The sequence below is a fragment of the Lithobates pipiens genome, unplaced genomic scaffold, assembly GCF_037356315.1.
Source record: "Lithobates pipiens isolate NorthernLeopardFrog02 unplaced genomic scaffold, aLitPip1_a1.2 Scaffold_19, whole genome shotgun sequence".
Lineage (NCBI taxonomy): Eukaryota > Metazoa > Chordata > Amphibia > Anura > Ranidae > Lithobates > Lithobates pipiens.
In genome coordinates, this window is record NW_027507764.1 from 244,618,864 (window position 1) to 244,636,061 (window position 17,198).

General features: G+C 41.7%; 1 protein-coding gene across 1 annotated transcript in view; it reads right to left on the minus strand.

Annotated features, from left to right (window-relative positions):
- Positions 1-17,198, minus strand: part of LOC143998051 (triple functional domain protein-like) — a 70,221-nt gene that overhangs the window by 10,938 nt on the left and 42,085 nt on the right. Inside the window, exon 3 of the mRNA XM_077493826.1 lies at positions 15,681-15,795. Within this exon, the coding sequence (XP_077349952.1) occupies positions 15,681-15,795 (115 nt within the window). The remainder of the gene's footprint in view (positions 1-15,680; positions 15,796-17,198) is intronic.

Here is a 17,198-nt window from a genome sequence, read left to right on the forward strand (position 1 = left end):
AGGGACGAACTGCACCTAAATGAGGAGGGTGCAGATCAGCGGCGAATGAAGATAGCCCAAAGAGTTAGAGGGATTTTTAAACTAGGCGATTGGGGGGGGGGGGGGGGGGTGAGGGTCCAGAGGTAGAACTAGTCAGCACGGAACATATTCCAGAGAGTAGTATTGGGGCATTAGTGATAGGTTGACCAAAGCACATAAACCCAAGCTAAGTATAGTAGCAAGTCCTTGTTGCAATCTCGGAACACCCAATTAGAGGATAATATGCGACCGGTCTAAACTACATGGCATGTTCACCAATGCCAGGAGTCTGGCAGACAAGATGGGTTAACTAGAGATACTGTTGTACGAGGAGCATTTGGATTTTGAGGGAATTTCAGAGACATGGTTCAACAGCTCTCATGATTGGCTGGCAACCATTCAAGGACATACCCTTTATCGCAAGGATAGAGGATAAAAATAGGGGAGGGGTATGCCTATATATCAAGAATAAAGTACAAGTGAATGCGAGAGATGACATCACTAAGGGAGCTAGGGAGGAGATGGAATTCTTATAGGTAGAGCTCCAAAACGGACGAAGCGTAGGGGAAAATACTGGGAGTATGCTATAGGCCCCCTAACTTGAGGGAGGAAGGGGTGACAGATCTATTCCAATTTGGATTAGCAGCAAGGCTGGGAAGTGTTATCATAATGGGGGATTTTTACTATACAGACAGACTGAGTGGAGAAAACCGCATATTAATCTAAGGCTCGCCAGTTCTTAAACATCTTGCAGGACAATTTTATGGGTCAGATGGTAGACGCACTACTAGAAATAAAGCGTTAAGCCCCATACTCACTATCAGATTTTCTGCCGATTTATTTTTTTTCCCTCAGATTTGCCAAAACCATATAATAGGAGGTCAAACCTTAGGAGTTTCAATTTGTATGCAATCAGGCAGGCCCTTGCACTACACGGTTTTGGTAAATCTGAAGACAAAAACCAGCAGAAAATCTGAGAGTGTGTATGGGGCTTTACTGGATCTACTGATTACCAATACAGATCTGATCAAGGATGTGGAAATATGGGGCAATTTAGGCAAAAGCGATCACAGGTCAATTGGCTTCAGTATAAAACACAAATAGGAAACATAAGGGGAATACAAAGGCATGCCTTGCTAGCAGTCATAAAATTGTCATAAAATTGGGATACAATCTTAAGAACAAAGAACACAGAGGAGAGATGGGTTTGTTTTAAGAGCATATTAAATAAGGGCATTAGCCAATGCATCCCATTGGGTGATAAATTTAAAAGTGCGAACAAAAGTCCTGGATGGCTTAACTCCAATTTAAAAATGTATATAAAAGCAAAGGAGAAGGCCTTCAAAAAATGCCAGGTTGAGGGATCATCATCAGCATTTCAGACTTTATAAAGAATGCAACAAGAAATGTAAGGGTGCAATAAGGACGGCCAAGATAAAACTTGAAAGACACAGCGGAGGAGAGCAAAAAAAAATAAAAATACCAAGAAATTCTTTAACCACTTAACCAGCGCACGATGATGGTCCTATTTAGTCCTATTTATATAGTATATAGTATTTATATAGTCCTATTTTTGAAGAGGGATATCTCGGTAACGGCAGCAGCTGCTGCCACAACCGAGAAATCCATCTCTTCAGGCGCCGGTCGTCTGTACGATAAACGGTGGTTTCCACAGCGGGTTCGCCGTGAGATCACCACTATCTGCGGTGGGAGAGGTGCCAACTCCCTCCTGCGCCCTCCGTCGCTTACCGGAGCCGTCGGTAGCGGCCGGGGCGATCGGGTCCTTTTCCTAGCTGCGTATAGAGGCGAGTGAGGCTCATACCTCTTAAAAGATATTTTTTTAATGTAATTTTTTCAAATGACTTTTTTTTTATTGCATTTATGTCCAAATATGAGATCTGAGGACTTTTTGACCCCAGATCTCATTTATAAGAGGACCTGTCATGCTTTTTTGTATTACAAGGGATGTTTACATTCCTTGTAATAGGAATAAAAGTGATCCTTTTTTTATTTTATTTTTTAAACAGTGTAAAAATAAATAAAATCAATTATATTAAATTTAAAAAAAAGGTTTTTAAAAACACCCCACCACGACGAGCTTGCGCGCAGAAGTGAGAGCATACGCGAGTAGAGCCCGCATATGAAAAACGTCGGTCAAACCACACATGTGAGGTATCGCCACGATCGGTAGAGCGAGAGCAATAATTATAGCCCTAGACCTCCTCTGTACTGTAAAAAATGCAACCTGTAGAATTTTTTAAATGTCGTTTATGGAGATTTTTGAGGCTAAAAGTTAGACGCCATTCCACGAACGTGCGCAATTTTGAAGTGTGACATGCTGGGTATCAATTTACTCAGCGTAACATTATCTTTCACAATATAAAAAAAAATTTGGCCAATTTTACTGTCTTATTTTTTTATTCAAAAAAGTGATTTTTTTTCAAAAAAAAAGTGCGCTTGTAAGACCGCTGCGCAAATAGTGTGAAAAAAGTATTGTAATGACCACCATTTTATTCTCTAGTGTGTTATAGAAAAAAACAAAAAACAAACACACAATATAAAATGTTAGAGGGTTCCAAGTAATTTTCTAGCAAAAAAAAAAAAAATGTTTTAAACATGTAAACAGAGTCTGAAAAAGAGGTCCTGTCCTTAAGTGGTTAAGAATGTAAACAGTAAAAAAAAAAAAAAAAAAAAAAAAGGGGGGGGGGGGGGGAGGGAGGACAGACCATATTGGCCCCATAAAGAATGAGGAAGGTCATCTGGTTACAAAGGATGGGGAGATGGTGAAGGTATTGAATTTATTCTTTATTCTCCTCAGTCTTCACAAGGGAATCGGGGGGGGGGGGTTCAGTAACCAAAACTGCAGTGTTTATCCTCATGACACATCACAGGAAGCACCCCCATGGTTGACAGAATTAAAATTAGTAACTAGAATTAAGGAAACTTAACAATAAATCACAGGGACCACATGGCTTGTACCCGAGGCCACTTAGAAAAAATGGTCTGGCAATTACTTGACTGAGTTTTCTAAGTTTTACTGACTGGAATGGTACCAGCTGATTGGAGAAAAGCCAATGTAACACCAATATTTAAAAAGGGCCCAAAAACACATCCCTGGGAATTCCAGACCAGTTAGCCTAACATCAATAGTATGTAAATTCTTGGAGGGGATAAGGGACTATATACACACAATATTTTAGTAATGGGAACAGTATAATTAGCAGTAATAAGCATGAATTCATGAGGAATCTTTCTCGCCAAACCAATGTATTAACCTTCTATGAGGAGGCGAGTTGCCATCTAAGATAAAGGAAGGCCCATGGATGGTATCTGGATTTTGAAAAAGCATTTGACACAGTTCCCCATAAATGTTTACTGTACAAAATAAGGTCTATTGGCATGGACCATATGGTGAGTACATGGATTGAAAACTGGCTACAAGGGGCGAGTTCAGAGGGTGGTGTTCAATGGGGAGTACTCAGAATGGTCAGGGGTGGGTAGTGGGGCCCACCCAGGTTTCTGTGCTGGGACCAATCCTATTTAATTTGTTCATAAATGACCTGGAGGATGGTGTAAACAGTTCAATCTCTGCATTTGCGGACGATATTAAGCTAAGCAGGGCAATAACTTCTCCGCAGCATGTGGAACTTTTGCAAAAAGATCTGAACAAATTAATGGTGTGGGCAGCTACATGGAAAATAAGGTTCAATGTAGAAAAATGTAAAATAATTCATTTGGGTGGCAAAAATATGAATACAATCTATACCCTCCCTGGGGGGAGAACCTCTGGGGGAATCTAGGATGGAAAAGGACCTGGGGGTTCTAGTAGATGATAGGCTCAGCAATGGCATGCAATGCCAAGCTGCTGCTAACAAAGCAAACAGAATATTGGCATGCATTAAAAAGGGGATCAACTCCAGAGATAAAACAATAATTCTCTCGCTCCAACAGACTCTGGTCCGGCCGCACCTAGAACATGCTGTCCAGTTCAGCACTGGGCCCGAGGAAGGATGTACTGGAAATGGAGCGAGTTCAAAGAAGGGCAACAAAGCTAATAAACGGGTCTGGAGGATATTAGTTATGAGGAAAGGTTGCAAGCACTGAACTTATTCACTCTGGAGAAGAGACGCTTGAGTGGGGATATGATTTCAATATACAAATACCATACCGGTGACCCAACAATAGGGATAAAACTTTTTCGCAGAAGGGAGTTTAACAAGACTTGTGGCCACTCATTAAAATTAGAAAAAAAGGAGGTTTAACCTAAAACCGCGTAGAGGTTTCTTTAACCACTTTCAGACCGGACCATTTTGCTGGTAAATGACCAGAGGTCTTTTTACACTTTGGCACTGCGCTGCTTTAACTGGTAATTGCGCGGTCATGCAATGTTGTACCCAAACAAAATTTGCGTCCTTTTCTTCCCACAAATAGAGCTTTCTTTTGATGGTATTTGATTGCCTCTGCGATTTTTATTTTTTGCGATATAAACGTAAAAAGACCGCAAATTTTGAAAAAAAATGATATTTTCTACTTTTTGTTATTAGAAAAATCCAATAAACTCAATTTTAGTCATACATTTAGGCCAAAATGTATTCAGCCACATGTCTTTGGTAAAAAAAAAGTCAATAATTGTATATTTATTGGTTTGCGCAAAAGTTGTCACATCTACAAACTAAGGTACGTTTTCTGGAATTTACGCAGCTTTTAGTTTACGACTGCCTATCTCATTTCTTGAGGTGCTAAAATGACAGGGCAGTACAAAACCCCCCCAAATGACCCCATTTTGGAAAGTAGACCCCCTAAGGAAATTGATAAGAGGCATGTTGAGCCCATTGAATATTTTATTTTTTTGCCTCAAGCGATTGAATAATGACAAAAAAAAAATTTTTTTTTTTTTTTTACACAAAGTTGTCACTAAATGATATATTGCTCACACATGCTATGGGCGTATGTGAAATGACACCCCAAAATAAATTCTGCTGCTTCTCCTGAGTACGGGGATACCACATATGTGGGACTTTTTGGGAGCCTAGCCGCGTACAGGGCCCCGAAAACCAAGCACCGCCTTCAGGCTTTCTAAGGGCGTAAATTTTTGATTTCACGCCTCACTACCTATTACAGTTTTGAAGGCCATAAAATGCCAAGATGGCACAAAACCCCCACAAATGACCCCATTTTAGAAAGTAGACACCCCAAGCTATTTGCTGAGAGGCATGTTGAGTCCATGGAATATTTTATATTTTGCCACAAGTTGCGGGAAAATTACAAACTTTTTTTTTTTTTTTTTTTTTTTCACAAAGTTGTCACTAAATGATATATTGCTCATGCATGCCATGGGCATATGTGAAATGACACCCCAAAATAAATTCTGCTGCTTCTCCTGAGTACGGGGATACCACATATGTGGGACTTTTTGGGAGCCTAGCCGCGTACGGGGCCCCGAAAACCAAGCACCGCCTTCAGGCTTTCTAAGGGCGTAATTTTTTGAGTTCACTTCTCACTACCTATTACAGTTTTGAAGGCCATAAAATGCCAAGATGGCACAAAACCCCCACAAATGACCCCATTTTAGAAAGTAGACACCCCAAGCTATTTGCTGAGAGGCATGTTGAGTCCATGGAATATTTTATATTTTGCCACAAGTTGCGGGAAAATTACAAACTTTTTTTTTTTTTCACAAAGTTGTCACTAAATGATATATTGCTCACGCATGCCATGGGCATATGTGAAATGACACCCCAAAATAAATTCTGCTGCTTCTCCTGAGTACGGGGATACCACATATGTGGGACTTTTTGGGAGCCTAGCCGCGTACGGGGCCCCAAAAACCAAGCACCGCCTTCAGGCTTTCTAAGGGCGTTACAGTTTTGAAGGCCATAAAATGCCAAGATGGCACAAACCCCCCCCCCCCCCAAATGACCCCATTTTAGAAAGTAGACACCCCTAAATTTAGGGGTACACTAGTGAGACTAGGTAATAAATGGCGGGTGCCCTGAAACTATAAAAAAATAACTAACCAACCAGCGTCACCTGTAACAGTTATATGGTGATCACTGGTGAAAGGGTTAACTAGGGGGCAATCAGGGGGCTTTATGCGGTAGTATATGGGGGTCCCTGGCGCTATAAAAAGCTGCGGCGAACCTAAATACCTACCTGCCTAACTAGCGTCACCTGTGACACTAATACAGCGATCAGAAAAACGATCGCTTATTAGGCTGGGTTCACACTGGAGCGATGCGGGAACGCCACGAATGCGCGGCGGGTTCCCGCATCGCATGCCTCCCGGCGGCAGTTCACACTGCCCTATGCGAACTGCTGGGAGTGTCAGTGAAATGTTAATGACACCCCCAGATCAGTTCGCATATCGCAGTGCGATCTGCAAACTTGGATCGCATGGTGTGAACACCCATGCGATCCGATTCTGCTGCGGACCAAAAAAAGGGTCCCGTGCGAGTTTGCGGCGGGTGCGGCGGGTGCGACACGAATTCAGCCATACTATCTGTATAGCTGAACTCGAATCGCACAGAGATCGGATGTGATTTGCACTGCAGTGCGGTGCGAATCACATCCGTTCTCATAAACCGCTGCAATGTGAACCCAGCCTTAGTGACACTGGCGACGGGGGGTGATCACGGGGTTAAACCTTTATTGGGGGGGTTAGGGGGGTACCTTAGAACTAAAGGGGGCTAACCCTAACTGCCCTAACAGTTATTAGTCACAAATGACACCTGCCGGGTGATCAGGGGGTTAAACCTTTATTAGGTAATAAATGGCGGGTGCCCTGAAACTATAAAAAAATAACTAACCAACCAGCGTCACCTGTAACAGTTATATGGTGATCACTGGTGAAAGGGTTAACTAGGGGGCAATCAGGGGGCTTTATGCGGTAGTATATGGGGGTCCCTAGCGCTATAAAAAGCTGCGGCGAACCTAAATACCTACCTGCCTAACTAGCGTCACCTGTGACACTAATACGGCGATCAGAAAAATGATCGCTTATTAGGCTGGGTTCACACTGGAGCGATGCGGAAACGCCGCGAATCCGCGGCGGGTTCCCGCATCGCATGCCTCCCGGCGGCAGTTCACACTGCCCTATGCGAACTGCTGGGAGTGTCAGTGAAATGTTACTGACACCCCCAGATCAGTTCGCATATCGCAGTGCGATCTGCAAACTCGGATCGCATGGTGTGAACACCCATGCGATCCGATTCTGCTGCGGGCCAAAAAAAGGGTCCCGTGCGAATTTGCGGCGGGTGCGGCGGGTGTGGCGGGTGCGGCGGGTGCGGCGAATGGCTGAACTCGAATCGCACAGAGATCGGATGTGATTTGCACTGCAGTGCGGTGCGAATCACATTCGTTCTCATAAACCGCTGCAATGTGAACCCAGCCTTAGTGACACTGGCGACGGGGGGTGATCACGGGGTTAAACCTTTATTGGGGGGGTTAGGGGGGTACATTAGAACTAAAGGGGGCTAACCCTAACTGCCCTAACAGTTATTACAGTCACAAATGACACCAATGCAAAAAAAAAAAAAAAAAAATGACATTGGTGTCACTGTGACTGGGGGGGCAGGGGTAATTGGGGGGGTGATCGGGGGGTAAAGGGGGGGTGTGAGTGTGCCTGGCATGTTCTACTGTGTGTGGGATGTGTTGGTGCAACTCACTGATCCGCTCTCCTCCGTGTCGGAACGAAAAATACCGACACGGAGGAGAGAATACATCACTTCCTCTCCTGTGTTTACATTACAGGAGAGGAAGTGATGTCACCGGGGATTTCCATTCGTCGGGAGCGATCGCGAGGGGGTGGCCATGAATGAATGGCCGTCCCCTCGTCCGGGATCGCTCCCGAACGAAAACCGACCGCCGCAGGCACCGGGCGGGGGCCCGATCGGGCCCCCGACCCGCGGGAGGCAAATCACGTACATGTACGTGCTTATGCCTGCCCGTGCCATTCTGCCGACGTACATCGGCGTGAGGCGGTCGGCAAGTGGTTAATGTAACAGCGGCAAGGATGTGGAATTCCCTTCGACAGGCGGTAGTCTCAGTGGGGAGCATCGATAATTTCAAGAAATTATTAGATAAGTACCTGAACGACCGCAACATACAGGGATATACAGTGTAATATTGACATATAATCACACACATAGGTTGGACTTGATGGACTTGTATCTTTTTTTCAACCTCACCTAACTATGAGAATCACTGAAAATGTGAATTCCTTTGTCATGCAATTTCCTTCCCCCCCCCTCCAATGAAGGGTGGAGGTGTGTGACTGCAGCTGGTAATTTCAGGGATAGCTTTATGGCTAATATTTTAGTTGACAGACCGCAAATATAGGCAGTTTGCAATATACAGTTGTGTTCACAAGTTTACAAACTCTGGCAGAATTTACGATTTCTTGGCCATGTTTCAGAAAATATGAATAACAAAAACACTTTTCATCCATGGTTAGTGTTTGGCTGAAGCCATTTATCAACTGTGTTTACTCTTTTTATATCAGAATGACAACAGAAACTACCCAAAATGACCCTGATTATTTTGGCCTGATAACATGCACACAAGTTGACACAAAAGGGATTTGAATGGCTATTAAAAAGGTAACTAACCTCACCTGTGATCGGTTTGCTTTAATTATTGTGTGTGTATATATAAAAAAGGTAAATGAGTTTCTGGACTCCTGACAGACCCTTGCATTTTTCATCCAGTGCTGCACTGACGTTTCTGGATTCTGAGTCATGGGGAAAGCAAAAGAATTGTCAAAAGGATCTGCATGAAAAGATAGTTGAACTGTATAAAACAGGAAAGGGGTATAAAACAGTAAAGAGATAAAAATATATCCAAGGAATTGAGAATGCCAATCAGCAGTCTTCAAAATCTCTAAATCAAGAAGTGGAAAATGATGTGTTCTGTTGAAACCAAACCAGGGTCAGATAGATCAACTAAAAATTTCAGCCACAACTGCCAGCAAAAAATTGTTCGGGATGCAAATACCCACAAATAACTTCAGGTGAAATACAGGACTCTCTGAAAACGTTGTGTGGGTGTTTCAAGATACACAATAAGGAGGCACTTGAAGAAAGATGGGCTGCATGGTCATGTCATCTGCAGAAAGCGGGATGCCAAAAAGTATCCTGCTTACAATACGCCAAACAGCACAGAGACAAGCCTCAAACCTTCTGGCACAAAGTCATTTGGAGCGATGAGACCAAAATTTAGCCTTTTGTCCACAACCAAACACGCTACATTTGGAGAGTCAACAAGGCCTATAATAAAAAGGTACACCATCCCTACTGTGAAACAGAGATGGATTGTTGATGTTTTAGGGATGTGAGAGCTTACAAAAGGCACAGGAAATTTGGTCAAAATTGATGGCAAGTTGAATGCAGTATGTTATCAAAAAATACTGGAGGAAAATTTACATTCATCAGCCAGGAAGCTGCACATGGGACATACTTGGACATTCCAAAATGACAATGATCCAAACACAAGGCAAAGTTGACCTGACATTGGCTACAGCAGAATAAAGTGAAGGTTCTGGAGTGGCCATCTCAGTCTACTGACTTCAATATCATTGAGCCACCCTGGGGAGATCTCAAACATGCAGTTCATGACAGCCCAAGATTTTACAGGAACTGGAGGCTTTTTGCCAAGAGTAAGGGGCAGCTTTACCATCTAAGATAAAGAGTCTCCATCCACAAATGCCACAAAAGCTGTCATTTATGTTAAAGAGGGCGATACACAGTATTAAGTACTGGGGTATGAAAACATTTGATCCCGGTCATTTGGCTCGTTTCTATTGCCGATATGATTTAAAAAGATTAAAGACAGTTGGTTGATAATAAATGGCTTCAGCCAAACACCAACCATGAGTGAAAAAGTTTGTGTTATCATTCATATTCTCTGAAAAATGGCCAAGAAATTATAAAAATTCTGCCAGCGTATGTAAACTTATTAACACAACTGTACATATAGAGTGGTTTGATCTCTTTGTACAATCCTTGGTTTTATATTATAGTTATTTACAGGTCATATATTCAAAGGTTAGAATGTCACTTTAGAATTCCCTCAACAGTCAACAGTAGGGGAGCTCTGACACGATAAAGCAAAGTCCTCCTGCTACCAAAATGCCCATCTACACCGACATAACTCAGAATAAAGCATAGTAGGTCACCAGTAGGGAAAAATCAGTAGTATAGAGCCTACAAGCAATTCTGGAAACCAGCCCTTGGCCTACTGCTTGCCTTTCTGGACACAATGGGGGTTATTTACGAAAGGCAAATCCACTGAAGGTGCACTTGGAAGTGCAGTCGCTCTAAATCTAAGGAGTAAATCTGAAATGAGTGGAAGCTCTGTTGATTTTATCATTCAATCATGTGCAAGCTAAAATGCTGTTTTTATTTTCCTTGCATGTCCCCCTCAGATCTACCGCTACTTTACTTCAAAATCCCACTTGCAGTGCGAAGTGGATTTTCCTTTAGTAAATAACCCCCAATGCCTACCTTTCTGCTTCTAGTCAAAACTGGTCAGTGTTTTTTTCTGTCTTTGTCCCATCAGCTAGATTTCCTTATACTTCCTGAACAGCAAGGGGAAACCCACAAATAAAAAGTAATTTCCAGATTACCACTGAATGATTTCTCCTGTTCGAGGGACACCTGTAAAAAGTTACATTTCCAAAGAGGGACAATGGCCACTAGCACAAAATTAGGTAAATCTCCCCAGTGGGGATCAAGAAAGAAATATCAGATGATTGTTTAACTCACAGTAAAATTAGATCCTTGGAGTCCATCGATGGACGCAGTAAGTCTCTCAGCTTTGAGTTATACTGCTGCCTACAGAGGAATGGACATTGGTAAACCAAGAAAACTGGTCAACCCAGCATAACCCCTTCTACTACTCGGTTTTGTAGATAAGCAGTATTAAAGCATTATCATAAACACAGTAGAGTGAGACCTGCAGCCCTTGACTTTAAGAAAAGGATTATATAGGGAGTTTCTTTCATGCCCTTTAATAGACACAGGAAGCCTTTCTTCTTCAACAAAAGCAAATAACCACTCACATGTACAAGACAAGAAAAAAACTGGGAACTGTCTGCAGATCAAAGGGTCACGAAAAAGACCTTATTCCTGAAGCTGGCATCATATTAGTACATCTGTTAAAATAAAAAATAAAAATTTAAAAAGTTGCTTGCTGCTAAAAAGCCCACAAGGCACTCTCAGATCCAAAACATTCAGACAATTTTGGGAAATGATATTTTGCTGAACTGAATCTAGACAGAGGAATGAGAGAAGAATGACCTGAAACTACCTTGGGTAAGGAGGAAGGACTACAGTGAAAGTCACCTTTCGGTTTCTGAAGCATGCTTGCACTATGGTGCCATCTACTGATCACAAGAAATGTACCATCCCAGTGAAAGACTTCTGGACTGCATCTACCGTTCCCTCTACTGGAGAATGGTGGTAATAGTAACACCGATTTTTGACTATTTTCATTTTTTTTCCTTTTTGCACTGACACTTATAACAGCACTTTTTTCTTAGGGTCTTGAACTCTAGGCACTACTTAATATGGGAGCACGTAGTTGGGTGGCGTTTCCATATATTGCCCACACATTTGCTGATGCAATGTGTGGGTAATGAACCATTAAGTTCTTGTGCCTTAATTCTTGCTCTGCCATCAATAGCTTTAGCTGTACATAAATTGGTAATGAACCCAAAGTTATGGGTTGCTTGCCAGTTGTTTTCTCAGTACACGCGTATCGCATCCAGTCCACAATGTCGGGTAGGGGGCCTCTGTTTGACAGATCTTCTAACTTGGATCAAATGTATGTACCTGTTTAATGGCTGCTACGTGTAATTCTTTATCTTGGAATGTACAGGGATTAGGCTCCCCACATAAGCGCTCTCAGGTAATACCCACAATACTGAAATCTAGCTCACACGCACCGTAATATGTTTTCAGGAAACGCATTTGATGCCAGACCATGAAAACCATTTATCTAAACCCTGAATACAATGGACGGAACACTCATGTGATACCTCCTGCTCCGGGGGAGTGTCCATTCTGGTGCATAAGTCTGTTCCCTGGGAGTGCGAGTCTGCCAAAACAGATTATGGGAATATATATAGAACACTCACCCCACAACCTTACAGGTGCTTAGGGAGGCAATGTTTTTTTCTGCACTATACCCCAAGGCTTTTGATTTATGCATGGGGGGCTTTAACTCAGGGGTAGGGAGGGGAGGGGGGGTGGAGTCTCTCAAGAATAGATGAAGCTTTTTGACAAAGTTCTCCCCCTGAGGTCTCCTCTATAACCTATTTGCCCAGAGGCGTATCTGATCACGCACCACTGCTACTTACCTTAGACATTGGTTATACAGGACTCCACAGTTTCCGAAGCACAGGAGACAGAAAGGGCAGAAAACTGGCCCTTAATATTGCGAGAGGTCAAACGCTGGTCTAGGCAAAGCTGAAGAAATAAGAGAACGCATTCCATGGATGAAAGCACTAAGATTCATCAAGTGAAGTACCCTTCTCTTGTCTGACGGGCCTTTGGAACTGTAGATGTCCTAATTGCCTGTCTCTCAAAAAAGTTTGACACCTGTGCATTAGGAGGATACATTGACCTTAAGACAAACTTATCCAGTTTGTTGTTGAACCCGGAAACCAAGATGTAAACATCTCATCTAGCATCTACCTGGAGTTGGTCTTTTGGACAGAAAACCTAAGATAAATGCTGCAAAAGAGGCATAGGAGTTAAGCTGTAAAGCTGGATTTAAAGCCAGTGAAAGATTTATTTTTATTTTTATTTTTTTTTATTTTTTTTAAGGGGTTATGAATGACTTACCCTTTTTCTTGCTCCCCTGGCAGCCAGCACTCTGCTGTCTAGTATTCCCATGATGTAGGGGGGCTATTGGCATGGTTATATACAATGTACATGATGACAAGGGAGGAGAGCTGCAGCAACTGTTCAAGCAGCAAAGAGGAGCACCTGTTAAGAGGAGGAGGAATCCTGCAGGAGCAAGCAGCAAGGCGTTTCCCCCGAAGCTCGAATTTTACATAGTAACATAGGTCGGTAAAGCTGAAAAAAATACAATAGCCCATCCAGATCAACCTGTGTAGGTGTATGTGTATCAGTGTGATATCCCATATCCCTATATGCTGTGTCCTTTAAAATGTACATCCAAGAGTCTATTAAAAATAACCATACTACCCGCAGCCACCACCAATAGTGGGAGAGCATTCCACATCCTTATAGCCCTAACAGTGAGGGACTCCTTACACAGTTTAAGGTATAACCGCTTCTCCTCCAGTCTTATTGTGTGCCCGTGTCCTTTTAACCCCCCGGGACTGAATAGTTTATTTCTTATGCTTATGTACCATCTCAAGAGTCTCATCTCCAGCAAAAATAAATGTAGCGTTTGCAGTCATTCCTCGTAATTGAGGTCCTCCAGTCCCCTTATTAGTTTTGTTGGCCTTATTTGGACACCAAGAGCTCAAGCACATCCCTTCGGAGGACTGGGGTTAAGAACTGGATGGAAAACTCCACATGTGGCTTAACCAGAGTTTTATAAAGTGGCAGAATTAAAGTTTTATCCCTGGAGTATATCCCCTTTTTTATGCATGATAAAATTTTGCCTGCTTTGGTAGCTGCAACTTGACACTGCATGCTGTTGCTCAATCTTTCATCTATGAGCACCCCTTGACCCTGCTCCAACCTTCATTCTCCCAGAGGTTCTCCACCTAGTGAATATTTAGCATTTATGTTTTTTGCCCCCAAATGCATTACTGTACATTTCTCCACATTAACCGCTTGCTGACCGCCACACGCAGATACACTGTGGCAGAAGGCACGTACAGGCAGATTAACGTACCTGCACGCTGCCCTTTAAAAGGCAACTTGCAGGAGCTCTGTGAGCGCGATTGCGTGTCCCGCGGACTCTATGTCCGTGGAGATACCCGCAATTGTATCACGGAGAGGAAGAACGGGGAAATGCTAATGTAAACAAGCAATTCCCCCTTCTGCCTAATGACACCAACACCGATCACAGCTCCGTGTGATCAGGAGCGGCGATCAGTGGCCTGTCACACACAGCTCCACCCCTCCTACAGTTAGAATCACTCCCTATGACACACTTAACCCCTACAGGGACAACTAGTGGTTAACCTCTTCACTGCCAGTCACAATTACACAGTAATCAATGCATGTAAATGGTCCCAAAATTGCGCCAAAAGTGTCCGATGTGTCCGCCATAATGTCATAAAACTATCGCCTATTTTGTAGACGCTATAACTTTTGCACAAACCAATCGCTTATTGCGTTTTTTTTGTTGTGGCTCCCAACATTGGGGTCTACCACCCCCAGGGCGGACACGGGAGGCACGTTGCACAAAGTAGACTGTAAATATAAATATAAAACTTAGAAATAAATTGGGTCACTATATGTGAAATATGAAAAAACAAAACAGTAACCTAATTTATTTATACGTTTTATAGTTATATTTACAGCCTACTCTGTGCAACGTGCCTCCCATGTCCTCCCTGGGGGTGGTAGACCCCAATGTTGGGAGCCACCCGTGCCTACTCTTGGCGCTTTCTTTGGGGACTCCAGTGGTGAGCCAGGCTACTATAATTAAAATCTGTAAAAACACTCCACAGTTTTGACCCCATCAGGTATCAATTGATGTACTATGCTAATGATGTAAATATATGTATTTAATTTTAGATATGTACCAAGAGATCTTCCGAAGAAGCGACACTTGAAACTAGTAGAGAAATTCCATCAACTTGGACTAATCTGCTGTACCCTCAGCTTCCCCTCTTTAGGAGGCCGGGTACCATTTGACTGTAAACGTGTCTGTTGTTATTAAGTACAAAATTCTAATATGGTTGATTCTCAACAACTGTTTTTAATACATTTTTTTCTGAATTAATAAAAAAAAAAACTTTGTAATGTTTATATATTGTCTACATTTCTGGGTATCAAGATAGCACTCGATTCCACTAATGGTACATGGTTATCTATGTTTTGGAGTAGCCCATGGCAACCCTGCCACTTTTGGTTTTTGCAATTTATGTACCATTGGAGATATTTCCCTTCACATGCTGTCCCAGAAACAAGAAAAACTTTAGGGAAAATCTTCAAATGTTTGGGGAAAACCCCTCTAGACAGTTGTTGCCAAAACAAGTGTCCCTGCTGGAAAATTAGCCCTTACCTTTTGTACAAAGGACAACTCAAAAATTTTGGATCTCCCCTGACATTCCGTTACAGTCATCAGAACATCCCCACACCATCCAAAACGGGAAAATAATGTTTTTTAAAATGTAAATAAATACTTTTTTTTATATATATACTAAATGTGGCTGCCATTTTTGCCTTGAAGTCAATGAGATACAATTTTGCCTTGAAGTCAATAGGAGGCATTTTCATTGAAGTCAATAGGGGGCATTATTTTGAATTAAAGTCAATAGGACGCAGGATGCCATTATGAGCACTTTTTTTAATCGGCAAATTCAGATAATCCTATTTTAGGCTGATAGTCTTATGGCAGCTGATATATTGGTGCATCCCTAATAGAAATGGTACTTTCCACACACTGCAAATTTTAGAAATAAGTTAGAGAAATGATGGCTTTAATAGCAATAAAACTAAAAAATAAAGTCTAACCTAGGTATGCAAGCCAGATATGATATGAGCCTTCTGAGATCCTCTTGTCTTATTCTGTCATGATTGGTTCGAGCTGGAAATGTTAAAATCGGACCCCCTCGTTTATCTCTGCCTCCTGAAAGACAACATATTTGTAAGTAAAAATAAAATTCAAAAATTACAATTTACAAGTAGCCAAGAATCTTCCATGGCAGCACTACTTCAACAAGCTTTCCCAACATTGATTAGAAGGAAAAAAAAAAAAAAAAAAAAAAAAAAAAAGGGGGGGGGACATTTCCCTTTTTTTGCACACATGTTAATGTACATTTTGGTCATGAAGATTATCTAAAGCCCCAAAAACAATGACATTTTCTAGAAGCAGAGATCCTGTAGCATACAAAAAAATAAAAAAAAAATAAAATGCAACCACCATCATTTTATCTCACACAATGATTGCACTACTTTTTTTGATCAAATCTATATTTTTCATTAAAAAAATAAATAACTAAAAAAACACTTAAATTTTAGACTTGAAAACACAATAAAATCTCCAAATTGCCTGCAAAATATAAAAAAAAAAAAAAAAAAAAAAAAAAAAAGAGACAGAGTCAAGTAATATATACCAAATATGTCAAGACTCAAACTACGATACCCAAAGGCAACACTTTAAAAGTCTTTACAAATCATCAACTTGTAGTAAGCTGTAAATGATGGCCCTACATTCCTCCCTCTCATTCCATCATGCACAGCAATAACACACACATGTGCATATGTTTATGTGCGCTGTACGTATGCGTTTGTGTGCATTTGTGCTTGTACAAGAGAACGGGGGGGGGGGGGGGGCTTTACATTTTATTTAGATTATAATGCATTATTTATTTTGCAATATAGGAAGGCGGTGCGCTTAGCTGAAAAAATCCCTCCTCCCCTCCAGAAGACTCTTAAGATGTATCACATTTTCCTAAGCCAGAAAGTAACTGAAGTGTAAAAAAAAAAAACAAAAAAAAAAAATAGAGATGACATTTTACTGTTTGTTAAGGCTAGCAGCAAAAGAATTAAAAAACAAAAAACAAACAGTCTGTTGATTGAGAGAGTGAAGTTCCGCTTTAAAGATGCTGCTAGTGAAGAAAAACTTTGTGGTGATCCAGGTGCAGCAGAAAGAGTGTTTCTGGAATGAGAACTCTGGAGGGAAAAAGCTACTTGCAATTTCATTATGGTGCTCATTTAATTCCATAAAGTATTTTTTAATGTCTTTAGGGCACCTCTGGCATGTAAGGATGTGTTTCCTCTTTAACCACTTCAGCTCCGGACCAATAAATACCTTAAGGACCAGAGGTCTTTTTGCAATTTCGCACTGCGCTGCTTTAACTGGTAATTGCGCGGTCATGCAATATTGCACCCAAACGAAATTTGCGTCCTTTTCTTCCCACAAATAGAGCTTTCTTTTGATGGTATTTGATTGCCTCTGCGATTTTTTTTTTTTTGCGATATAAATGGAAAAAGAGCGAAAATTTTGAAAAAAATATATATTTTCTTCTT